Consider the following 27994-nt stretch of genomic DNA (forward strand, 5'->3'; position numbering starts at 1 on the left):
CTAATCTACAAAAACACAGATGGCACACTAGGACACACTGTATACCAGAAGAAAACACACACTAACCGCTACCTCAACGCCCAATCCCACCACCACCCAGCACGGATAAACTCCGTGGCTAAAACACCAATTACTAGAACCAAACGCCTGGCAGATAAGACACACATTAAGACTGAACTATGCACCCTGACTAAAGTACTGACAGCCAACGGCTTCCACAAAAGCAAAATCACTGGCTTGATCCACAAAAACACACTGAGACATAATAGAGACCCAGAAGATGAACAGACCTATGGAACAGCTGTCCTGCTCTACATAAGAGGTACTACAGACAAAATTAGTAAGATACTGCACAGACATCACATCAAGATTGCCTTCAAAACAGACAGAAAAATAGCAGCCATCCTTAGAAACCCCAAAGATAAAATTGACCTGGAAAACCAAGGCATATACGAAGTCCCCTGTGCATCATGCCCGGCCACATACATTGGACAGACCAATAGAAGAATAAGTACCTGCCTGGATGAACACAAAAATGCAGTCAAAAAGCTGGAACACACTTCCTCACTAGTCCAACACATGGAAGCCACAGGTCATAGCATCAGCTTCAGTGGCACCAAAACCCTAGCCACTATAGAAAACCCCAGCCACAGAATCATCAGAGAAGCCATAGAGATTGAAAAAAGATCAGAAAGCATGAATAGAAGAGATGATTCCACCAGACTGTCAATCATTTGGAAGCCTGCACTCACAAACAAAAACATCTCCACACCACAAGCCAGGCAAACACCTGGGCACAGACAGATCCCCCCTGCTACCTCCAGCTCAAACACACCCCAACCAGGCACCCAGATGAAATCTAGCTTCCTAACTAATGATAGCCGTCCATTTACCCGGAGCCAAGCTGCACTAAAGGCCTCCAATAAAGTAACACAATGTTGCCAGCCAATCAAGATACAAAAAGAGCCAAAAAACAGACAGAAGATATTAGAAACACCAATCAAGCAGAACACAGCAAACTCCAAGACCAATAAACACAGACTAAGACTCCCAACCAATCAGGATGAAGAAAAAAACCATTCTGGCACAGCAATAGGCTGCCCCAAATTTAAATCTGAATCCACTGTAAAAGCCTGACTCACAGATGAACACTATACAGAAGCCTGATGATGGCAGATGAGATTCTGCCGAAACATTGCTACAACTTTAAAAGCACAACTACAATGATGTGGGAAAATACCCAAACAAAGCTGAATGGCGTGTGCCTGCGTGCGTGCGTGCGTATATATATATACACACACACACACACACACACACACACACACACACATATATATATATATACACACACACACATATATATATATATACACACACACAGAGAGAGAGAGAGAGAGACAGAGAGAGAAGGAGAGGGAGAGGGAGAGAGAGAGAGAATAACTTGGATGAACATGAATCCTATTAGGATTAGTTTGCAATACAATTTTATCTTCAGCAAATCTGCTACATTTCTGCTTCTACTGTATCTGCATTGTTTAATATCTTGCTGTTTACTGCTCCTCCTATCATTCTTTCTCCACATAGTAAGAAGAGCCCAATTAAGCAGTTTTCATTGTAACAACACAGCAACAACTTCAATGGCACTACCAGTAGCCAAATATCTTACCCATTATGCCTCACTAGAAAAATGACACAAACATTGGCATAGTTAGGTGAGTTCTGAAAATGCTAAACAGTCCTAAGCCACTGTTTGTGCTGTCATGATTTAGCTCCCATGGAAGGAAAATATTTTAAATTTTTCTCCCCAACTCTGGCAAGCTGAATGCCTTGTTGGAAAAATATACAGTTCTTTCTCAGAAATAAGCACATGCATAAAAGTTGAGTGATGTCTGACAGTAGTGGCACCTGATGGCAACATCTATACAATGACAGTTTTGATCATGAAGAAAAGGGCTGTTGCAATGTACTCCAGTTCAAAGTGATTAGTAAGAGCCCTTCATTAAACAGTTATGGATAGTAAAGGACAGGCATCCGTTTACTTGTTCTGCTCCAAGTGAATTAAAGAGTTTCCCTCATCTTGTGGTAGAACTGGGCCTGGTTACTATGGAAAGGAACAAGTTGCCACGGCCATCCCATCATGGCCATCTCGCCACAGCTATTTCACCACAGCCAAACCACCATGGCCATCTTGCCAAGGAACAATTCCATGTGGATAATTCAACACAATAAATGTTATCTGCCATTATTTCTTCAACATTAATTCTATTGAAAAAAATGGAAATAATATCAAAACAAATAGTGGTGGACAGCATTTATCATGTTCAGTCATCCTGCATGAAATTGTCCAGGGTGAGTTGTCCCACGGTGAGTTAGCCACGGCAAGTTGTTCCATGGCAAATTGGCTGTGACAAGATGACTGTGATGAGATGGCCACGGCAGGTTGGCTCTAGTGATATGACCATGACAAGTTGGCCATTGCAAGTTGTCCTAGACCCTGATTTCTTATTGTCTTGTATTTTGTGCAGTGATTAAAAAGAGTTCTTTAAAAGTACAAGTACTGATTCAAACAAAAGTCTATATTAATTTTGGTGGAACTTGTTTATCCTTTGTTTACATATTTCTGTCTCATGGCAATATGTCGAATGTATTTGTTCAAGGAATGAAAATTAGGATTGAAGGCATAACTCTACATTCTCCCATTATCCACAACTAAAGTACTAATTATGTAGCAGGAGACTGATTATCAATTAATGGGACCATGCCAAGAAACTGACATAGCTATTGCCTGCTAGCCATATCCCCACCTTAGCAGGATGGGAACATCTGTTTCGTGTTTGAGAATAAATTTTAAGCTGACATAATAGGAAACACAGTCTTTGTGGACTTTGTCCCATTTTATATAACAGATCTAATGGAAACAGACATTCATTGATCTGTTCCTTAGATTTTAGTCTGTCACAAAAGCCTATTAAGAATGCATTGGTGCCTGGAAAGTAGGAGCTAGACAGCATGAGATGAACTGTCATTGCTATCATCACCATCTGCTCCTGCTGTTATTTGTTCCCATTCCTGCTAACAATTGTTTTAAGAAAAGACTACTTTGTGCTTTTTCACACAAAGTTTTACTACCATCTTAAGTGGCTTCTGTCACCAGTTAGGATTGCCTTTCTTTTCCAGATCAGCAGCTATCTTAAGTTCTCCGCTGCTGTACAAACCAGAAAAGAGGAGTCCAGGGCTGGAGCGAAGTGTCCCAGATAGTTGCCCCAGATAGTGGGGCAAAGACCATGTAGAAGATTACATGAAAAACTGCTGGAAACCTATTGAACCTGAAACAGTTGGCAGCTACATGTAGCTTCCTTCAAGTCATGGTCAACTCCTTATGACTTCATGGACAAATTTACACAGTTTTATTATCAACAACATAGAAGAGGTGTTGGTCTTATCTTCACTGTGATTTAAAATAGTTTCAGTTCTTTTTCATTTTTTTCCATCAACATTGTTTCATTCATATAGATTTACCTGGGAGCAAATCCCACTGAAGTGAACTGGACTTAGCTCTGAGTAGATGTGTATAGGATTTAATTGTTAGCTTTGGGAATAATTATCAGTTTAGTGTAATTGCTAAGCTCATCAAGACAATGAACTGTTAAACAAAAGTGAACTGTAAAATAAACAAAATAAATGCTTTTAAGAACCTTCACTGTTTGCTCTAATGCAATGCCTTCATGATGTACCCAATAATTAAAATCTAACCCATCTCTTGGCAACCTGGTGCATTCTATAAGTTTCGGACTTCAACTCTCATGAACTGCAATCAGTAAGAGTTGTGGCAGCTATAATCAACAGAGACTAAAGAAAGACCTAATCTCATCTAAGGAGAAAGTATCATATAGCCAATCTTTAAATAGTAACTTTTGTTCAAAATAATGTAAAGTTGATGGAAAAGATGACTCCAGTTACTGGATATAAGATTATGTTTATTCTATCCAAACTAGAGTTAGGAAACACATGGCTGACCTATTACTCCCAGCAACCCTACTGTGGTGTCCAAAGCCTCACCAGAGTGTGGACACAAGGAGAAAGTGTGGTTTTTAGCCTGAAAAGTCTTGTCACTTTTGTCTAAACAAATCTTACTAATGTATCAAAATATGTCCCAAATTAATAAAATATGTGCTAAAGATTACAACTCTTGATAGATGAATTTATTTATTTTATTTGTCAAGCAATTATAAGATAACAAGTATAAGTATAAACATAGTTATGAATACATGAAATGGATACATATAAGAAAAATAAAAAGAAACAATAGGACAGGGATGGTAGGCACGTTGGTGCGCTTTTGCATGCCCCCTTTATATATTTTATATATATTATATATATATATATATATTGTATGTTTATATATTTGGATTACTGTATTTCTTCATGCTGAAATCAATATTACAAGTACTAAAAAGCAAAATCATTGAAACAAAAAAGGTGGCAAGAGATTGGTAGCTTCTTCAAAAATAAGACAGAACTCCACATTTGGAGAACATAAACTAATATCAATTGATTGAGAACAAAGGTAGTAAGGGGTTAATAGATCCAACCCATGCCCTGATTATGGGCTTTTAAAAAAAGGAATTTGGGTTTCCCCTATGGAAAGAAGAACGTTGGATTGAGTGAAACTGGTTCCAAGCAATCTCTATTTATGTTCTCAAAAGACCTGAAAATGAATTAGGCTCTTAACTTCCCATTGATTCCTACACTCCATTAGCACAACATTATTTGAAATCTTCCTAGGCAACTCAAGAGATTTAGAAACAAAAATAATTATTCCTTACAGTTCATATGTGCACAACAATCCATTCCAGTCTGGGCAGAGAAATAACCGTGCATCAACTTACTATTTAAATTAAGAACACCTGAAATAAGCATCCCACACTTTGAAGAGAAGAAATTCCTAGCCTTCTTAAGATACTAAAGGCACATATTTAATTCCTAAGTTTCTTACCAGTACTCTTCCCCACCAGTCATGCATTTTTCATAAACAGGTCCTTCGAGTTCCCTGAGGGTAGGGAAGATGGCCTCATGATTGATTATGATGGTTTTGATGACCTCATTGACATGAGCCTGGCAGGACACTGGATCCTGCCCATCTGGAATATGCATCAAAGTTGGTCCGAAGCAGATGGCTAGATTGTAGGGATCCATCATGTTCTCATCACTGTATTGCGACAAGCTGCAAATATAAGTAACCCACAGCTACCACACCAAGCTTCAAGTATTACACATATAATGCTGTACAGGCGTTTCCTCCAGCTGGGCAAAAGGCAATAATTACAAGTAATGATGGTCAAGGGACACCTCTCCCTTTTGCCCAGTGCTAGGATTGAGGAAAAAGAGAACACTGAAAAAGGGAAGAATATTGACCAGGGAAGGCTATTTACAGCTGCTTCAAAGTAAATAGTTAAAGTAAATGCTCACTGGTTAAGGAAAGCAAAGAGGTATCTCATTACAATGATGACAGCTCGTGGCAAGGTGATAATGATTTGCTGGATCTGGTGCACTCTTTCGGCAGGGTTTTCAATTTCTGTAACATAAAAATGAAATGTGTTCAGATTCAACCTCTCATTTATTTATTTGTACGTGCATCCCGATATTTGTCTATGTACCCTTAACTGGAAGCAGTTCACAGTAACAAAAACGATACCAGAACAAGTCAAACAGTTGACTGGGTTTCTTTCAGACACAATCAAAGACAAACAACTTGGGAGTCAACCTCCCAAAACAATCTGCTTTTCTGTGGTATAGGCACTTCTCTTTGCACACCAAGTTGCCCTTTCTCAAACAAGTAGGAAATATCTGAAAACTGTCAAATAAAGACATAGTAATCCAAAAGTAAAACTGAGAAGAGATTCACCACATTATTACATATAGAATAAAGTATTGCAGGCTAACTCTGCCGACTGCCAGTAGTTCAGTAGTCTCACTGGCTCAAGGTTGACTGAATCTTCCATCCTTCCAAGGTTAATAAAATGAGAAGCCAGATTGCTGGGGGCAATATACTGACTCTGTAAACCACTTAGAGAGGGCTGCAAAGCACTATGAAATGGTATATAATATAAGTCTATATGTTACGACAAAATGGCATAAAAGCACCTGATCTAAGGGAATCATACCTGCCAGATACAAAATAAATTGGTTCAGCAATTGTTGTTTACAACCAGCTTTTAGATTTTGGGGTTTTGATGTACTTTAAAGCAGTGTTTCCCAACACTCTGCAATTATAAAGTGTGTGGACTTCACTCTCAAAATTCATCAGCCATTTTGTTTGAACAATACACTTATTCTCTCTCTTTTTAAAATTTATATATTTACTTGTTTGTAAACAAGGGTTAAGCATAGTGTACCATTTCTTCAAGATTTGTGTATAAATTCTCCTAATAGGACTTAGCAAGACAGGATGCAAAGTCTTGATAGCTCAGTCACCTATACACAGAACTTTTGGTGTTGTGTGTATGGAATTTTTAGAAGCAGAAAAGGAGCTTTTTAAAGATTTTACTTAATCAGTAGAACTGTGAAAACGGCCTGCAGCATAGAAATAAATCAAAGCATCTGCACAATTCAAAATGTATTTTTGTGGAAGTAGTACTTTCAAATTTGGAATGAGGGTGAGTTGGTTTTCCTTCCCTTCCCAATTTTTGGAATATTTATTTTCCTTTGTAACATGCATGAATAAATCATAAGTATCTCCATAGGTAAGGAACTTGCAAAAATTTAGAAAGTATGACAGGAATTGTAATGAATAAAAGCCATCTAGTCATTTAATCACAGCAGATAGGTTTCACTGCTGCAAGTGATTGGTGAAATGACTTACGAGATTGCCTTGTGAGACAATGAATGTATACTGAAGTTTCAGTAGCCTTATTGTTAGGTTCTCCAGAGTATATCTAAAACTGAATGCAATAATAGCTGTCACGTCTTTATATACTGCTTATGTTCAGTGAAGCAGTATGCCACAAATAATTGCTAACTGCAGTAGGATAACAGTTGATCCATCATTTCTATTTAAATTATTTGTGTGCTTATAAATTTCTTTTGTCTCTCTAATATTTCTGCAGAAATTGCCTGTTGCATCTTGCCAGAAGGATAATGTTCTCCAGGTTTATTTTATAGTATTGCCCTTGTGATTAGTGTATTTTTAAATCTAATATTGCTTTCAGGTTCTTTAATTCTGTGCTGGATGGAATACTCAGTTGATCCAACACAACAATGAACATCTTAACCATAGAAAGGAGATCATTACTTCAATGCTGCATCACGCGACCATCCCCAACCAAAGGCATCTATTACATCACCACGTGACATTGCTGACAAAGTAAATAATATAGTAGCTTAAAAAAAAATCAACACCTGTTTGACGATCTTCTACTATACAATATACCAGGGGTCTCCAACTTTGGCAACTTTAAGACTTGCGGATTTCAACTCCCAGAATTCCTGGCTGAGGAATTCTGGGAGTTGAAATCCGCAAGTCTTAAAGTTGCCAAAGTTGGAGACCCCTGCAATATACAACTGAAGGAAGGATTAAGAAGAGTAAGCAAACCTTAAACCTCATGTGTAACCTTTATCATCACTAGATAAAAACAGTGCAGGATTAAGATTCAGAAAGTGAGCAAGAGAAATGTTCCTCTTTAATAAGGATGAATTCCCCAAACTACAACCAATGGAGTGTGCAAAATAAATTGCAAGTAGGAGGACAGTTAAATGAGATTGTAGATTAGTTCAAGTATGCTTTTTCCTAGAGGCCTTACTGTTCATAAAAAATTTCTGTATTAATAAAAAGTCTAAACAAAAGAAAAAATAAATTTAATATGAGAAAGGTCAAGTTTCATTTTATTTGTAAACTTGTTTCCACAATATATATGAACAGAGTAATCGACAAGGTAATATAAATGAGATGTTACAAATATGACTTAAAAACAATATGGAACACTACAATGCAATTAAATTGGTCCTTGAATATTCATTTATGTTGCTGATATTGCTTATGAGAATGCAGTTTTTATAAAATCCCCATTTTTTTTTACTATTGAAAGGATATTTTAGCTTCTTGCTTTTAGTAAAGAAAACAGAAAGGGGAGCTGCATTCTCAACTACACAATACATTATAAATTACATAGCCAATACAGATATGCAAACACTCTGCAATATACATAACACAATATTCTGCCAAGTCATTCAGCTTAGATTAGTATTAAAATTGGTTTTTTGGTCATACCGCACATTACTCTTAGCCATGTTTATAACCACTTTTTATGCAACAAACTATAGAAGCTAGGTTGGCAATAATGCAAAGCTATAAATCATAAGCATCTTTACCACCCCATGACAATAATATGCAAAAATCAAGAAACTGACCTATTATCAATTACTTACTTATAGTAGATATCAAATCCTGAAACCTTTCCTTAGGAAAGAGTGGATTTTCCAGTCCCCGGAAATACAATTTTAAGACCCCAGCAACAGAATTAATATCACGTTCATTTTGATCATCAGCAAGGGGGTCTTCTCCTGAGATAAAAGGTTTATTTATAACATTAGATTTCAATTCTAGATTATACAGAAAACACAACACACCATAGTAACAAAAAGTTGTTACAAAAATTAGGAAATCAGCTTCCTTGAATAACTCTTCCCTGTTGCTGTACTTGTCATCATATTATCATCATAATCCTGCCAAACTATAATGCTATAATGTAGGATAATAATGTGTACATGCAAACACGTCACTCTATAGGCTTTCAGGGTACCTGTCAATGAATACTTCAGCTTCAACCATAACAATACAAGAGCACACAATAGATACAAACTCAAGGTTAACCACACCAAACTTGATTGCAGGAAATACAACTTCAACAACAGAGTGGTCAATGTCTGGAATACTCTACCTGACTCTGGTTTCTTCCCCAAACCCCAAAAACTTTAACCTTAGACTGTCTACTATTGACCTCACCCCTTTCCTAAGAGGTCTGTAGGGGGCGTGCATAAGCGCACCAACATGCCTACCATCCCTGTCCTATTGTTTCTTTTATTTTTCTTATATGTATCCATGTATTCATAACTATGTTTTTACTTATACCTATTATCTTGTAAGAAATTGACAAATCAAATAAATAAATAAAAATAAAATATAGAAAGCACACATGAAAAAAGAAATCAGTACAAGTAAGAAATGGAAAAAATTCCCATAAACACCGTTTATTATACTTTTCTCCTCCAACCTTGCAAATCATCTATTTCTTCTGCATCCAGATACCAATGTATACACTGTCTTTTCTTCTTTAAACCTTTCACCATTTTTCTTTTTGAGAATTCATCAACTATGCTCAACTATGATTTTTTCAATCTTCCTCACTTTTCGTCATGTGTTTGCTCTGCAATTCCACCTTCATTCTTTGTCTTTATGTGACTTAATCCCTTCAGTGTATTTCTCTCATAGTGGTCGCTCACTCATTTTTGTGTTGATTCCACATTCATTCAGCATCCATTCATTCTTGACCTTATTTTTTCTCATTTCATTATGCACATAAGTATGCCATTCCACTGCGTTCAATATAACCGTCTCTTACTTCTATGTGATAAAAGTGGTAAGAATCATGCCCTTCCAACCAAAAGTTCTCCCTTGTCATAGACTTCATTGCCCCTGAACTTTCTATCAACATTTGTATGTCTTAATAATCCTCCAAAGATTTTTCCATCTTTAATCAACTTTCTATCAAGGTACACAAATTCATTTATTTTTCTAATGTTTCTATTTTGATTTTGCTATATTAAACTTCAGATTCATACTCATGACTCATATAAGAAATCTAATATTAATTGCAAAGTATTTGAATTTTTAGCCAATGAGATTGCATCATCTGCATGCAAAAATTCACAGTCAATCATATCTCCTAATATGATTTGTGATATAATTCTGTGTTTAATAAAGAATGGTCAAAATATATATAATTCTTTAGTTTTATGAAGCAGTATAGCAAAATCTTGTAGCACATCCCAAATGATTATAAAACAATGCTAACTACATCCCAAGGTGCTTTTTCAAAGGACAACTGGACTTTGTTTTTCCATGAAGATGTTTCGCTTCTCATCCAAGAAGTTCTTCTGAACTGAAAAAGTTTCTTGGATGAGAAGTGAAATGTCTTCAAGGAAAAACAAAGTGTAACTGTCCTTTGAAAAAGCACCTTTGGGCAACCATGATCTGGATGCATGATCTCCATAGACAATGATAACTATGGGATGGAGGAAGCTCAAAAGAAGTGGCTTATGTCTCTGATCACATATGGAGAAGGCAGAGACAGAATTCAGAAAGTATATGTATTCTAATAAGTGCATGTAAAATAAAACAACAGCAAATCACTTTATAAGAATGACCAACTAATTACATACCTCTTTCAAATGAGTTTTTGATATCATTGACTTCAACCTGAGATCCAGGAACTCTAAAAATACCCTGTTGTTGTAAACCTGAAGTGAACAAATATATATTTTCAAAAGAAAGCTTAGTAAACTATTTGGAATCAATTCCCAATCTTTTTAGCTACCTTCACATTTAGGTCTCCCTATATATATTTACTATATTTTACCATTTTTACATGTAATCTTCTTGCTCATATATCTATAAATAAATCATTGAATTCCCTGTAATCCTACGAATGCAATTTGTTTTGATATGTTCAAGCAGATAAGATTAACTGGAGAAGATGATGGAGAAGGCTTAGGTGGTCAAATCTGATTTAGAATTCTCTTGCCTTGAAAGAAAGAAAACCAGAATTCCTCTGCAAACTCTAGCATGGAAACAATTGACTATAACTCTGCCTATTCTGCTACAGTGGGGGTCTTCAAACTTGACAGCTTTAAGATCTGTGGCCTTCAACTCCCAGAATTCCTCCTCCAACCATGTTAGCAGAGGAATTCTGGGAGTTGAAGTCCACAATTCTTAAACTTGCCAAGTTTGAAGACCCTTGTACTACAGCTTCAGTGCAACCTTTTGCTGATTTAGTTCGTTCATGGAGAGAAGGAGAGAAGAATTTATAGTAACAGATGAGACTTTAAGTAAGCCCAATATAGCCTAAAGCAGTGATGGTGAACTTATGACATGAGTGTCACAAGTGACATGTCATATCATTTGTGGTGACACACTTAGAGGCTGCATTAGAGTTTTGTGTACGCTTGTGTAGCTTCCAGACCACCTGGAAGTTGTACAAGAGGACTTTGCTCTCACGCAGCCTTTGGAGCCTCTGAAAATTGTGCAAGAATGTTCTTGTATGATTTTTTGGAAGCTCCAGAGGCTGCACCACATTCTTGGCCAGCTTCTCAAAAGGGTAGAAAATTATCATGGATTTTTGGAGGTTCCAAAGGCTGTAACAAGAATATGATAGGCTCTCTCACAGCCTCTGGAGCCTCCAAAGAGCACAAGAACAGGGCATGCTTTCCTGTTCTTATGTGGCGTGCATATTACTATCCAAAGTGATTCTTTGTTATGAATTGTTTATGTTTTGGGGGGGAGATGACAACATGTCAATAGAGTGAAGTTAAGCTTTTTCTGAATTTTTGACACACCAAGCTTAAAAAATTCATTATTACTGACCTAAACCCTGTTACTGCCTAGCTCATACTAGAACAAAATGAGAAAAAAAAATCAGTCATCAGCAGTGGAGAGAGGAGGAATAGTTCACTGGATTTCAGTCAAAAGTGTCCAGGCAAATAATTTGGTCAATGAACATAATTCCATATCCAACTATTTGTCATTCAGAATGTATTTTGTTTTTTGGTTAAGACAAGCATTTAGTTAAATACAACAATGGCTGAGTCCCATGTAATTAGTCAAATAAGCTGACATATCATTTTGCATTTTAGTGGAGACACATTCTTGTGCTGGAAACCTTAAAAGAAAATCTTGAGGCCAATGTGAAGGGGAGCAATTCAACTTACCATATAAATTAATATAACGAATGCAACTTTCAACCACAAGTGGAATGGCCTGTCCCGAATCCTTGGGAAAGAAATAGCATTTTTTAAAATAAATGAATATATTGATTTGGGTATATTGATCTGATGAGAACAGGGTTTCATGAATCACACTCAAGCAAAATTGCAGGTTGAAAAATAAGCTCTGTTAGTTCAGTCACCAAGTTAGCAAGAAATTAAAATACATAAGCTTTCAAACAGTAATCTGCACATCCTTTATACTGTCCACTGTAAGAAAGTTAATTCAGCAATGTTCTCAAGAAACCTAATCTTAATTTTCAAATTGAGGTATCTGGATCAAAGCTATGAGCCAGAGCAAACCTTGGCTAAGCTACACGAATGCTTCCCATTTAACAGATTAAATCTGCCAGCATTTTTATTTTTCCATAAAACCAGTTTTTAAGAGCTCTGCAGAACCTTGTATATTTATCTATATGTATGAGTGTGTTTGGGAAAGTTATCCTCTTGTGAATGTTGGCTTTTGTATTCATTCTTCTTTTTCCTTCAAAGAAGGGATCTTTTAAATAGGCCCTTGAATGATAACAAATTCTTACAATAAATAACACACATATTTTTTCTAGATAGGGGGCCTCTAGTCAGTACCTGATTTCTTGTTCGAGCATTCCTTCTTCCTCTGATAAGCAAATAAAGCAGCAAAGTAGGGGAGAAAAGAAAAGGTTAAGCAAGAGTAAGAACAGTTAGGGTAAGCATATTTTCCAGAGGCTATGAAAGCTCAAATGCAATGGCAGCTTAGAAAGAACTACAGTAGTTCAGGCTCTGTCCAACACCCATAGAACTGCTTGGTATGCAATTACTCTGTTTTGGCAATAGACTCTCAGACTCTTCTTGCCATTTTCCATTTTCCCACATGGAGTTCTTTCCTACACTTCCATCGCCCAGTGGATTTTATTTAAATAGCTCTCTTGGTAAAACCCAAAATTCTTGTCCTTTGCATTCTGGGGAATATGGGCAGAGTTCAATGTTGCTTTAGTATTCTGCATTTCTTAAAATGCTTTCCCCCACCTTTTTTTTTTTTGTTAGGCTGTCTTGACTTCCTTGCATGTGCAAATGTTTTTATTTTTTGGTTTTGATCTTAATTTCAATATTAAAAGTATTTAAAGTTGTAGTTTTACCTTTTTTACTTTATGGGCTGCAGGTTATTCACTTTTTTTGAAAGAAAAAGCTGGAGGTTGTCCAAATTATTTTGAGTACTATTTGCAGTTCCAAGACATATTCCCATTGTGGCACTTCTATTGGAAGCAAACCAGGCAATGCCATTGTGGCAAGACTGAGTTATGGTATTTAATCATCTGCGTTTTTTTTTAAAAAAACCAAAAGATCAATCCCCCTTCATTTTGCTTGATTCTTTCTGTTCAACTTAGTGGCTACTGGTTGTAAGTAAATGGGTAAGATTGGACCTCTTCCTGAATTGTGTAGTATTCCTGAATTTTAGCAAATCTAAGGAGACAATAAAGCAATTGAGACCAATAGTCTCAGTTATTATGCTTTGAGAATTTGGATCCCTATCAGGTTCCCTCTGGAGTATTGGAAGTTAAAAGTTAGCATTATATTTCACTATATTTTTGCTAAATGAGATAAAAATTAGATGAAGGACCACTTCTGTAAAGGTTCCTGTGGCACCCCTTTCCCAGCACCAGATGAAGACTTAGTTGTTAATGTAGATCTTTAAAACAGTTTATATTTTATGATCTAATACTCATTTTATAGGTAAGTTTTAATTATCACGGTATTTCTTAACCAATTACTGTTGTAGTTTAAATTTTATATTTGCTTTAGGAGTTGCCTGGATAAGCTACCTGAACAGCAGATATACAAATTTGGTTAAATACTGAATAAAACCCAAGAATTCATATAAACGCCACTTTTTATTTTAACTTTGATTTGCAGGAAATATTTTTCTAAGAGAGGAAATCATGCTACATTTAAATTTCAGGATGTCTGTATAAACCCCAAGCTTCGAAGAACCAGGATAGTCCAGCCTGTAGTAACAAAATATGATAGGCTACAAATTAGCCTGCTGGCAGGAACAAAGGATGCTACCCTAACATTTTGTTCCAGCAAAATCTTTCTTATTACCTTCCCTTTGCATAAACAAAAATAGAGAACTCCAAGAGTGAAGTGTGTCCCTTGCAAGTTCGAGTGTGGCACCAGCAGACTTGGTCCCTGAGAGAGAGAAAGAGATAGCATACCAACCATTTTCATGGTGTGATGTGCAGTGCATGGGAAAGGCCAGGTCCAAGGAAAGGAAACAGGTCAGTGGTTAGAAGAGGAAAATGCTACCATTACATCCACAGTGTTCACAGACTCTTACTGTTAAACAGTCAATACCTTAATGAATGTTTCCATATTGCCGTTAAAGAGTTTATGATTATAGACTGAGAGAGGCCTAGGTCTCCTCATTTTCTGTGGTTTAGGGGGAAGACAGGGGGGCCTGGGAAAATGGAACAAAAGAAATCATAAAACATCAGTGTGAATACAATGGCAGGGAAAGAGTTCCAAGACTGCAGAGACCCAGGGAAGCCTCTGTGAAGGTGAACCCATTGCTTCCATGAACCTTGATATCTTTTTCAAAAGTATGTCATTTAAATACCAAAGACATGAAGGGCAACCCTGAATCTTAAGGATACAACACCCAGCTTCCTTACTTTGGCGGAAGAGGGTCGGGAAATTGCTTACATATTGCTATTGGGAAACTTCTATTTACAATCTAGTTCACTTTAAGTGGGGAAAAAACAATATTTAAAATAAGCTGGGAGGTAAAGGCAAATCTTCTCTTCCCAGAAAAAAGTCTAAGATCTTATACCACCAAGTTCCTAGCTTTTAAAATTTTTACACAAACTTCATCTTTTCTCAATCCACTATTATCCTTCGCTACAGAGGACCGACCTGGTGCATTCTGACAAATTAAAACAGTTTATTTTAATTGCCTCTCAGAATTTTAAAAAAATCCACATTCATACAATTAAAATGACTCTTGCTCTACAATTTGAACTGACCAACCCCTTCATAATCCTGAATTCTCATAGATTTAGAAAAATAATTCCACATTTGAAGGAAGCTGGTTTCTAAAAGCTAGCTATTCTACCATTATTAAAACAGTTTCAAATTTCTTTGCTAATCCTGCACAGTGCATTAAACAATGAAGTTTTACTGTTATTTTAAAATTTCTTTCTGGTTCTTTTGCTGCACTGGGAGTCAGACCTCACAATCTATTGTTCTTCCTTTTTCTTTATTATTGCAAACTGATCTGAAAAGAAGAGTTACATTTATTTGGAAGTTCTGGAGCCATTTGCTTGTATCTTTCTTCCTTGGCAGAAAGCATACAGACCTTTGAATAAGTCTACAAGGCTGGGCCAGAATGACCAGCTCTGAATAGTTGGTCATTGCTGTGCATATTAAAGAGAAGGGGAAGCATGACAAACAATAACAAAGAAACTGATTTTACTATCCTCAAATCTTGGAGCAGGAGTGAATTTTTATAGCTTAAAAAATTGTTCAAAAAGAAACCAAGATAATAAGCAAGATTTTAAAGCTAGGTTATCCTTTTCTTATAGCATGTTTTCATATAAGAGAGTACTAAGGAGCCTAGAGCATACTCAATTTCTTTGGGGGAAAAAATCACACTACACTTCAGGGTGCTCAGATACTGTAAATCTCTCTTTTGATCTAATTTGTGGCTCAGAAATTATTATTCTTTCTCTATGTTGATTTTATACCTCCTTTAAAGAATATAGTACTCAAGGCTCCCAAGAAAACACCAAATAAATGCTGTTTTTTTCCCTATTCCTCAGTATCTTCATGTAGCTGGTTGGCTCTGTATGCTGGTGCTCTGTATTTTGCTTAGGGATTAGGCAGGTACCTTGACTCAACATTTTGATTTGGTTAGCATAAAAGCACATTAATAAATGTGCAAACCACAGTCCAAGACCTGGCTTCACTTATAATAAGACATTAACTATCATATTTCTTTTATTTTTCTTATATGTATTCATTTCATGTATTCATAACTATGTTTACTCTTATACCTATTATCTTGTAAGTGATTGACAAATCAAATTAAAATAAATATATATATTCTCCGTGAACACTTGGGGCTTCAGTAGAAATAGTCCTGGAGAAGGGAAGCATAGGGAAGCAGTGCTTATGAGAAACAACTCATAGGAACTGAAACAAACTAAGATGATTGGGGTTTGTTCTCCCATTATATCCAAATTATTTAATTGGATCCATTTGATCTTCTCAGCATCACCAGAAGAGGTTAGCTGGAGTTCAGCCTTTTTAGACAATAGAATTCCGGTTTAGGCAAAATGAGTTAGGTAAATTTGAATTCCCTTACATTTTAATCAAAATAACTGACATACTTGGAGTACCTCCTGTATGTTTTCCACATACAGGAAATTAAATATCTTGTTGTATTCATTATAAACTTAAGAGTCTGTACATGTTTCCTTGCACCTTCTTCTATATATATTTGGTTAACTATTATCCTCTCTCTCTTTTCTCTTTTTCTCTGAGAAAATTTAGAATTAGTCCACCTGCTAGGTCTACAAACAGCTTTTCTCTACTTGAATGATTACTTCTTTATGCCCACGTATTATGTAGATCAAAGAAATTTGGAAATCTTTCCTTTAGCTGAAAATATAAATGATCATTTGAGCTAATGATTCCCCATTATTGGCATATTTGCATGAAAATGTAAGCTAATCAATCCCTAATTTAGCAGTAGCTATTACTACACAGCCATAAATGCATAAAACAGCTGTGGGTAGCTTACCTTCTATGAAACCCGTTCAATTCTTTCATAACTGCTTTTTTATCACTACAGCCAACTGCTTCTAAATTACCTTTCACTACTTAACTGAATCATAAGTTGCTGTCCTTCCAATTTCTGAGAGCAGCTCACTTTTGTATGCTGTTTTTTTTCTTTCTAAATTTCTTCTCTCCCCCTCCCTTGCTCTTCTTTCTTGTGGGAATTCAAAATGTATTCTTATTCCTAATGCCTATTTTTCACCCTCTTTATTATTATAAAGAATGGTTCAGAAAGCATCATATATCATGATCTGGAAATTAATCCCATATCTGGGGATTTAAATGTATTTTTAAATTTTATTTGTTAAATGTAATTTACACAGCCTCCCATCTCACTCAGTGTAACTCCAGGCAGCTTTAGTAACTTGTCCCTGAGCATATATTAACAAAGAATTCCAGTTTGACTAAATATGCTGGTCACTATTACAAGTAGCTGAATAAACGCTGATATACCCAAGAAGCCTCTGCAGTACTGTCTGCTGACAGAGCCTTGTGTGATTTCAGAGCCAGTCAGCTGGAACTTGCCACTGCAGCAAGTACAAGAGGCTGTTTTGTTGTCCTTCTAATTAATCTATTTGAGTAATGCAGCCAGAAGAAAGCTACTCATGCAGGGGGAGAGTTGCCGTTTTCTCCCTCCTATAGCTCATGCTTGGAAGATTTTTATAAATTTGAAGCAGATGGATTTTAAATAGTTCAGTCCTCCTTATAGAACAGGGGTGTCAAACTTGCATCATCATGGTGGCGTCACGTGATGTATCGTGACTTTCTCCCCCGCTTCACTAAACTAGTCATGGGCGTGGCCAGCACTTGACACATCCAACCCACAGGCCAGGAGTTTGACAGCCCTGTTATAGAAGGAGGAGCAACTAATCACCAGCATAAAATAAAAACACAAAGAGTTCCACTTACCTAGTTGTTCCACATTCAGCTCTTTCACCTGTGGAAGGTGGAAAGAAACCAAATGTTAATTGCAGCCTTACTATTTACTATTACTATTTTGCAGCCTTACTATAGGAGTACTTTGTTGGGGGGGGGATCAGTATTAATCCTATAGCCCAGTGTTTTTGAAACTTGGCAAGTTTAAGGTGTGTGCACTTCAACTCCCAGGATTCCCCAACCAGCATAGGAAAGCCACAAATTTTAAAGTTGGCAAGTTTGGGGAAAAAATAAAACAAAAGCTGCAGGAGTCCATAGAATCTGAAAAGATATTTCAATCAGCATTTTGCAGGATAAAAACTATGCCTAGATCATATTTTTGAAGGTCTTTTAAAAAATCAATGGTATTTTAATTCTTGTATTTTCATTGCCTTGTTTTGTTAATGATCTATTCAACTGTTTTTTTATTCTTATATACTACTGTAATATTTTTCAAAAGAAAGAGTGTTCCCATCATTATCATTCACATATATTCCAAACAGCTTGAAATTTAAGAGCTTTGTAAGTTTCCCTCCCAACAGTTGATGTTATATGTTAATTCCACCCTCCCAATATTTCTTTCCAAGGTCAATTTTCATGCTATGCTAACAATATTGCAAACTGTTTTGCCTTCTCTTTATTTTTTAAAAATAATGTCTAAGAAACAGGTGAGGGGTTTTTTGAGGAATTGCAGTGCATGGGCAAGAGACATTTATCCTTTAAATGTCGCAGAGACCTCCATGGTTACCAACCAAAGAAAAGCGTTGCTAATAGAAACATTTTTCTGTTGCTTCAAACTGTGCAAAGGAGTTATTTTTCAGAAAGCTGGAATTGGGGACCAGGGACCTCCCTTCCCTGTGCACTGTAATTGTCTCCCCAATGCCTCCAGCAGAAATAAATTAGAAGACAAACTTGTATGGTGCTGCATATCTACTATAGTATGTAATTTGGCCACCAAATAACAATTTCCTAAGAACAGATTGGGATGTTTCCTTCAGAAAACAAGCCTATTTGGTTTAGTACAGAATCCTCTAATGACACCATCAATTCTAGAAAGATTAAGTGGAGATGCCATATACCAAATCTGGACTCTTTAAAGGTAATCCTTAAATTATGACCAGAATTTCCATCACTAAGCCACATGGAGGTAAAGTGTGGTACCACATGACTTCGTTGTTTATTAACAGGAATCCCAGCAGTCCTGGCTGCAGTTGTTAACCAAATGTCACTGGCCACTAGGTGAGGACCCATCCTTATCCAAGCCATTCCTAGCTTGGTCCCTCCCAGCCCTGAGCTTTGGTAAGGTTGAGACCTTTGCTTCCTCTTCAACTTCCCCTGTGCACCTGTCTTCTCCCCACTTCTCTGCCAATTGGCTGCCCTGTCTCAGCTGACTGCTCCCGCATCCAGGCCTCTGCTGCTGAGTAGTGCAACCTCAAGCCCCCACCACCACCACCATCAATGTCAGTCATCCCATGACCTGAGTGCAAAGCTCTAGCCAGTCTTCCTGCCCTTCCTGCAGGCCTTTGGCATCTTAGATGTGCCACTGGCTGAGGTGCATCCAAGCCTGGCATTATGCAAGGAGCTGCCACCAAGTCTCTTTCCCGAGGCCAATGGATGTTTCTCCAAAGCATGTGCTGCCTCCCTGTGATGCTTCAGAAAGCTTTTGCATCCTTCCAAAGCCTCCTGAAAACAGCATATACTATTTAGAGAATGGCATAAGCAGCCTCAAGAAGAAGGGCTGGCACAGCAAACAGTTGCCTCGCATAGGATCAAGCCAAGTACTAAACCACTGGAGGAAGAAGACAATAAAGGTTAGCAGAACCTGTGAAACATAGGGTGGCAGTGGCTTTGCATTGTGGCACTTGGGTTGCTGGCCATGATGCATGGTTTGTGGGGCCCTCCCTGCAGCATTGGGGGCTGGCTGAGACCGCTAATGGCCTTAGACCTCTACTTCAGTCCCAGTGCTTTTGCTGCTGTGCAAAGTGGCCAAAAGGGTAGAAGGGGAGTGGTGGTGGAGATATTGTAGGCAAGTGGGGGGAAGTCCCAACAAAATCATTATTCAAAATAAACCTTTTCAAATCACAACAGTTTTAAGTGTTACAGGATCCAATCTGGGTTGGTCACTGGGATCAGAGACTTTGTCTTCCGAGCTTTTGGACTCATCCTGGAGCCCATCTTCAGGGAACTTCTCTCTAGGCTAGAACTTGTGCTCCTGGAGAACATATTCTCTCTCTAGCCTAGAGAGAAGTTTCCTGAAGATGGGCTCCAGGAGCACAAGTCTGAAAGCTCGGAAGACAAAACCTCCCAGTCACTGACCCAGACTGGATCCTGCAACATTATCCTGGGACATGTAAATTCGCCTTCGTTTGTGAGTTTGAAGTGTGTTTGTCCCATTCACATCTCTGCTTTTTTACCCCCCACCCCCCAAGAAACTCAGCATGGCATATATCCTCATACCACTAAGATAGTTTACATTGAAAGCAAGTGAATTGGTTCAAAATCACCCAATGATCATCATGACACTTTGAAGCTTTTTTTTTTTTTTTGTTCCGCTGAAGTTATGAGCAACTTTCATTAGATGGAGAGCTGCAATTTGCTTCCCAACTAGCTTTCAGATTCCAGCCCTTCTTCTAGTGGAACAATGGGAAAATACTCAGTTCAGTGGCACTGTTTTGGTTGTTGTTAATTTGGAGAAGCATATGTGTAAAGATGGGAGATATTCACCATTTCAAACCTCCTGCTCCCATTCTCACCTTTAAACTTCCCACAAACAGTCTGAGAAATGGCCTCAAATACAGCTAGTTTATTATTAAATATTGAGACACTTTTTAACTATTTTCAGTGTTGGGACTAAAGTAAAGATTGTCTACAAGAGGCCTCTTGGTCCCTTTTCCACCCTTAATTTGTGTGTGTGTGTGTGGGGGGGAGACCATGACATTAAGTTTCAACTATTCTGAGTAAAATATCACAAAATGACTTTAACTGGTGATGGACTATATATGGGTGCCATAGACGTATGCATTTCATAGGGTGCTACTTCTAGTCTTAATCACTACATTGCACTGCACTTAATCTTAATTACACTACACTTAAACACACCACACTTCACTACACATCATCATTATACCTTAATCATTATACTTGCAATGGTTCTGTCCTACATTATGTAAAAGAATGTGATCTGATATTAGGAAGGAAGCAATGAAGTATTAAGGGAGTAGAAAAGAGTTCCAATAAAGTGGAAAGAGTGAGAAAGAAACTCAAAATAACCCTGCCTTGATGTTATTTCTGATAGGATTTCATCATTCTTACTGAAGAAGCTAGCTCTAGCTCAGGGCTGGATTGTGAAGTTTTAGGTACTCAGACAATGCCAAGAACTCCATACTTCAAGATTCTGTTACTTAACCTTGCCTATCTTGAACACAGCTGATGTACTAAATATTTATTTTTTGGATGCTGTCTCTTTAATTTACATATTATATTATATAAAATTTACACTTACACTGGAAAAGCAAAGACATTTTGATTAAATGATAGCCCGGGTGAAATGTTAAGGATTTACTTTAATGAGAAACTTTGTTCTGTAGAGACAACATAGTTTTTGTCAAGGCAAAATAGCACCATGAATTGTTTTAACAAGGTGCTTTGTCACTTTATACCCTCAACTGGCATTTCCATTAGGTAGAATGAGTTCTGTATTTTTGCAGCAGCCTCTGTTTCTGGAAATTCTGGGCAAGGCTGCAAGATGACATAAAGCAAATTTATCTCTGCTTTGATATGGTCTTTCAGCTAAAAATCTCACCAGATCAAATTATCCAATAGAAGTTTTCCACAGCCTTATTAAATGAACATTTAAAAAAATAAAAGTAGATTAACATGAATTCAGAAACTAGAAGGAAATATTACAAATGTATTAACTTAAACAATTACAAAGAAGAATAACTATTATTATACAAATATCTCATTGTTTAGACATTCCTTTATTCAGTACTTATGACTGTTAAAACCCAGGATATCTGTGTAATATAATTAGTACAACCAGTCATTAAAGGGAATCCAAACTTGTCAAGAATGGCATTGAACAACTGTAAAACATAAATAAAACTCTATTGAAATATAATGAATACCACAATCTAATTCCTATTTACAACTTGATTCAAAAATAGATTTTTCTTTATCTTTATCTCCATCTTGTCATTAATGTAAACTTCTCAAGCAAGCAATGGCCTGAAATACCCATCAAGTGGAGTCATTTCAGAAAGAAGCCAAATCCAGAATTACATCAAAGAGCTTCATAAAGAAAAAGGCAAGCGGTTTCGAAATAGATAGCAAGCAGAACACATGCTAAAGGATGGAACTGAAAATCAAAGCTTACAGTCAACTTTAAAGAGAAATGGGTAAAACCTTGGATGCTTTTTAGCAAAGGAATAAAACTTCAAGGAATGTAAATGTGGTTTTTTTAAGAAACACATTAAACTGTTCATTTAGAACAGTTAGTTCATCATTAAACTGTGATGAGGAAATAAAGTAAAGAGAAACTACAGTAATTCAAGAGATTAATAGTCCACAATCAATTGAATATTGGGCTAGTAGGAAGATCTTGATTCATGAGGATGTGAAAAGACAAGTGCTTGCAGTTTTAATTGACGCATCATGATCTTAAGAACTGCTGTATCATGCATTAACTAGTATTGTAATCTTAGCAGGTTATCGGACTTGTCTAAACTATGGGAGAAACCCACATAGGTCAAGATAAAACTAACTGTAGGCCTGCCTCTCATTTATCAAAAGCCTATCTTTACAGAAGGCCTCTCTCGGAATTCCAAGGCAATATACTATGATTGATTATATCTAATGAAATCCTCACCACTGCTGCTATGAAACACAGGCTTAATCACATGAAGCTAGATATGCAAGTAGCAATCCTTGATCTCTTTAAAGCTGTACCTTTCTGGAACATTACCAACTTCAAGGGCAAAGGATAAAATTTCAAAGACAGAGCTGAAAGCATAAACAAGTTGCTATTGTTACCCATATTTGACTCTTCAGGAAAAAAAATCCAAGTAACAACAATCAATAGAATGGAATGGAATGGAACAGAACAGAATACTTTATTGGCCAAGTGAGATTGGACACACAAGGAATTTGTCTTTGTGTAAATACTCTCAGTATACATAAAAGAAAAGATACATTTGTTAAGAATCAAGAATCATAACGTACAACACTTAATGATAGTCATAGGGTATGATCAGCAATCAAATCATACTAGGAAACAGGCAATATAAATTGTAAGGATACAAGCGACCAAGTTACAGTCCTACAATCACAAGTGGGAGGGGAGTGATGAGAAGATTAACCGTAATAGTAGTGCAGACTTTGTAATAGTTGAACAGTGTTAAGGGAATTATTTGTTTAGCAGAGTAATGGAGTCATGATGCTGCTTGCAGTACAAGTAGCCAACATATGAACAAAATGAAGCCCAAAATGTTCATTGCTAAGCAAGACAGTTGTTAAGTGAGTTCCACCCCACTGGATGACCTATTTTGCCACAGCTGTTAAGTGAATCACTACAGTTGTTCAGTGAACCTGGCTTCCCCATTGACGGAATTTCCAGATTACTGTTGTTTTGGTTGCATAAACTAATTTACATGACTCCTTAAAGCATGATGACCAGAACTAGACAAGGAACTGAATGTATTTCCAATGAATGAACAGAGTAAAATTATTATGCCCCTGATCTAAGAGCAATTGTTCTAAATTAGTTCTAAACTAATATTAAAGCTACATTCTGTTCATAATTTAAATTCAGCTAGAGATTAGCTAGGGAAATAATCAAAACCATAAAAAATGAGTTAGAAAACATTCCAAACTCTTTTTTGTCTTCTAAGATGTTAACATCTTGTGTCAACTGCAATTTAATAAATATTCATTCATCTTATCTTCCAAATCCTTACTAAAATGTTGAGCTCAGGTTTGCTCTCCACAAGATTCCTCTCAAAACCTTCCCCAGTTTTATAGGGAACATTTGAGGAGCACCTGGATACAGTTCATCAGTAACTACTGACCTGCTTGGTACGCATCGATATTATGCATGTGTGTATAATTGCAGTAAATACACCAGCACTCTAAACCTAGCTCAGGCACAGATTCCATCCTGGCTGAAATCAGTCTGAAACTTCTCCCAAATAGATCTTGTTTTGCATTTCTCTATTTATGTTTTTGTTCTTGTTATTGCAAACACATTTGAAGCTTATAACCAGGCTACACAATATAATATTATCCCTGGACTATTAAGATAATTAAAATATCATTATTAAATTGATATTGGAATTGATGATGATATGAGTACATAGATAGTTCTCAACTTATGATTGTTTAACAAAGGTTCAAAGTTACCATGTGTTCAGAAAATACAATGTATGACCCTTCCTCAAAGTTTTGACCCTCACACTTCCCCCAAGGTTCTATGGTCACAATTTGAGAGCTAGGCAATTTGCTCATATTTATGACTAAAGGTTTCTAGCCAGCATTACTGGCTTCTGCTAGCCAACTGGCTATACGGACTCAGCAGGCCCCGCCTTCCTGTTTCCAGTTGCTCCCTGGTTGGCTCCAGCAGGTACTTCTTTGGCTCAGCTCCAGCAAGTACTCTTCGAAACCAGTTGCTCCCTGGCTGGCTCCAACAAGTACTCTTCAGGCCTGGGTGGCTTCTGAACTGACCGCAGCTGGCTTGCCTTCCTGGCAACTCTCCCGGCATGCGTCCCATCACCCATCACCCATCTGTGCTCCCACGCATCCCCCTTTCCCTGCATGTGTGTGGCTACTCTGAAATACCATGTTGTGGCAACTTTGAATGGCACTCTGTCTCGGACCTTGACAACAGCATGATAAGATCATGATTTGCAACCTTCCCAGCTGATTTCAAACAAGCAAAGTCAAAGTGGGAAGCATGATTCTTTAATGTAACAAATGGTTGTAAAATTGGACTTCATCACCTGATAACTCACTTAGCAACCAAAATTCCAGTCCCAATCGGTGAAACAACTTGCCTCCAAAAGTTGTGTATGCTCCAACACTGGAAGTTTTTAAGAAGATTGGACAACCGTTTGTCTGAAATGGTATAGTTTCCTGCCTCGGCAGAGGGTTGGACTAGATAGAAGACCTCTAAGATCCCTCCCAACTCTGTTGTTCTGTTATTAACACTACTAAATGTCTGGTATGTAATAAAGCTTAATATCAATCACCCTTTATTTTTTTTAAAGAACTCTTCCAACTCTGTTATTCTCTAACAGTTTATAATTTAGGCAAGCTTATAAAGAAGCAGCTTCTCTGTTTGGAGGAAGGTAGGCTTAGAACAATAAGAAATTAAAGAATGAAGGAAAAGAAATGGGGAAACAGCTGAAGGAATCGCTTACAAACACATATGCCATATAACATTAAGTCTAATTAATCCTTATTATTTGAAAACCAAAGCTACTGAATCCCCTCTCCGAATGATGAACCATTGATTTTTCTGGACAAATATATGCCTACAATTTGTCCTATAATCAAACATTCCCTCAAAAGGCAACTCCTGTGGGAAAAAAGTGTAACTAAAGTGAAGCAAATTAGTTTTTCTGGAATATATGCAGAGATCAAGGTCATTGTAGTTTCACAGTCAGTTCCACCAACTTGTCTAAAGATTTTCCCTTCGACATAAATCTTCAGCGATGAAAGGGCCTCTGCATTAATTTTTCAATTCTCCTTGACAGCTTTCAAGCACAGTGACAGAAGTAACCCACTTGCAAATAATATACCATTTTCAGTGCCAATGTACATATAACACTATTAAAACACTGAAACCGTTCAAAATTCTATACTTAGTACTTCCATTTTTACCCCCCTTCATTTTTACTGCTTTACTCTGGAAAATAACTACTGCCTTAGACTACTCTTCCCATGCATCAGTATATTATCCCTCCCGGTGCTGCTGTTGACTATTACTTTCAAAACTTTGAAATATCCTTCAAAAAACATTGATATACTTTTTAAACTCAGTGTTTGTATTTGACAAACTTTAGTTCCATATAAAATGACTTATCACTAAGAACATAGTGAATGTGTTTTAAGAGAATGTATTAGCAGGGCTTCGGCTTTTCTATCAGACAAAACAAAAAATAGTAACATTTATCACCTTGCCGAGCAAAAGCATAAATTACAGGGTCCCTCATGGATATAATGGGAGAAGGAAGGACAACATGTTTTGACCTTCTATAACAGTGGTCCCCAACCTTTCCAGCTTGGGGGTCCAGTAGGGGGAGGGAGGGAATATTCCATGTGGGTGGCAAGTACAAGTGTGTGTGTAAGTGGTGGGTTTGCACGGGCCAGTTCTGCATGGGCCATGGGCTAGCAGTGGGCCACAGTCTGGGGATTGGGGACTCCTGTTTTATAAAGTTACTTACAGTTATTTGATAATATCCAGTTATCTAAATTAGGCAAGAACCAGTTTCAACATTCATTCTTGAATATAGCCTGTATTTCAAATATGCTGAAGTACTGGTACCAGCACAAACATGTTTGGTGGGCAGGCACATTTAGACATGCATTTATATTATTAATAAGAATTTTATATTACTCCATTCTGGACTAGTATCATCCCAATCCCTGGCCCCATATTTAACTACCAAAACAGTCTTGTGGTACAAACGAAATGGACACAAGCTACTTTTGTGTTGTGGAAGAGACAGGAGAGAGTCCCAGACTGCCCCCTCCCTTCTTTCCATTCCCATTGTGTGCTTGGCTAGTGTTATTTTCACCCTGCCTTTACCTGGTACTCTGTTTCCCCAAAACCAAACCAGCCCCAAATCTGGGATGCCCACCCTGAAAGGAATCTAGGCAAATGGCATCATGGGACAACTGGAATTGCTTTTAGTACCACATGTTGACCCCTGGAATTGGAAAAGGCTGGAGAATATTGGCGAAGTGCAGCATGAGGAACAAAGAAGCACAATGGGCTGTTTTGCATTTAACAACAACCAAATAATACTTCTGGTTACAACAGCAGGTACAAGAGACAAAGCAGGTGACAATTAAGAAATCTATGGTCTAGCTTGAAACCTGTGGTAGCAAGAAATGCAATGGTTAAACATGCCTGTAACTTACCTTCTCCTAGAGTCTGCTTCAGTAAGTCATGCTTAGCTTGCAGCTTAGTAATAAGGTTACTGCCATTCAAATACTCTTTAAATTTCTGAAGAAGAGAAAAAACAAATCCATACAACTATAAGCAAGATGAGCAAAGAATTCTGAGAGGACAACTTTGAAGTTGCAAATGAAAAATACATGACCAGAGAGATGCTGTTATAGTTAGAGATCCAAGGACTAGTCATAAATACCACTTTTTCAGCACATCACAAGTTTGAATAGTTGCTGAATGAATGAGGACTCTCTCTCTCTCTCTCTCTCTCTCTCTCTCCCTCCCTCCCTCTCTCTCTCTCTCTCTCCATGCATGCGTACATATTCATTTTCCTCTTGGTGTTCTCAGTATACTAAATAGGAAAGAAAAAGCAAATTTCTAAGTTGCAAGGAATCAGATTTCGGTTACCCTTAGGAGTTCTTAACCAAGCTTTCCCTCCCTGTAAAAAGTAGGTAACAGTAACACTCCTGTTTATATTCTAAATTATATTTTGATTTAATTGTAGGAGGTGCAATGACAATAAAGTAAACTTTAGTCAAAAACCTTTGTATTCACCCATGTAATTCTACAGGTCTAGAAACAGAGGGAAAGCATGGGATGCATATTAGTTGAAGGTACAGAAATAAGAAGACTCAAAAATGAATACACACAGCACTAATTACAAAATATACGAATTCCAGTAACCCTCTCTCAATTAAGAAAATGATATTTGTTATGATGATATATAATGTGTTAGTGAAAATAATTCCATGGGTTGAACCTCACATTCTAATTAAGTCAATAGATGGCAGATAGATTTAAGTGCTCTCATTTCTAAGCTTTTTGCTGCAATATGTGGTGAACAACAAAATCCGAAAGTGCAAAGTTTGGCAAGATTTTTAGGTGAATAGCACGCATTTGCTAAGTATTATGAATTGTACTGTGTATATGTAGTTTCATCAGATACAACTAATGTAAGGACTAAAATAAACTCTGCTTGGATGTTATTAAAAGTTAAAATACCCCCCCCTCCACATTGCTCAAATTATAACTTCTTTCAGATAGTTGTACAATCTGCATGAC

The 27994-nt window shown here is 37.2% G+C and overlaps 1 protein-coding gene across 2 annotated transcripts in view; it reads right to left on the bottom strand.

The window, feature by feature from the left end:
* SRGAP3 (SLIT-ROBO Rho GTPase activating protein 3) overlaps positions 1 to 27994 on the bottom strand; it is a 205899-nt gene that overhangs the window by 20279 nt on the left and 157626 nt on the right. The window contains exons 10-17 of one of the 2 annotated variants that reach the window (XM_026722710.2): positions 26902 to 26986; positions 17758 to 17785; positions 14368 to 14470; positions 11983 to 12043; positions 10438 to 10515; positions 8425 to 8559; positions 5470 to 5575; positions 4997 to 5224 (exon numbers count right to left, since the gene is read on the bottom strand). In XM_026722710.2, coding sequence (XP_026578495.2) covers positions 4997 to 5224; positions 5470 to 5575; positions 8425 to 8559; positions 10438 to 10515; positions 11983 to 12043; positions 14368 to 14470; positions 17758 to 17785; positions 26902 to 26986 — 824 coding nt within the window. Of the gene's footprint in view, positions 1 to 4996; positions 5225 to 5469; positions 5576 to 8424; positions 8560 to 10437; positions 10516 to 11982; positions 12044 to 12621; positions 12653 to 14367; positions 14471 to 17757; positions 17786 to 26901; positions 26987 to 27994 lie in introns of both variants that reach the window. The other variant, XM_026722715.2, reaches the window with a different exon arrangement.

Source organism: Pseudonaja textilis, chromosome 2 (genome assembly GCF_049901715.1).
Source record: "Pseudonaja textilis isolate UNSWEBS1 chromosome 2, rPseTex1.2, whole genome shotgun sequence".
NCBI classification, from domain to species: Eukaryota; Metazoa; Chordata; class Lepidosauria; order Squamata; family Elapidae; genus Pseudonaja; species Pseudonaja textilis.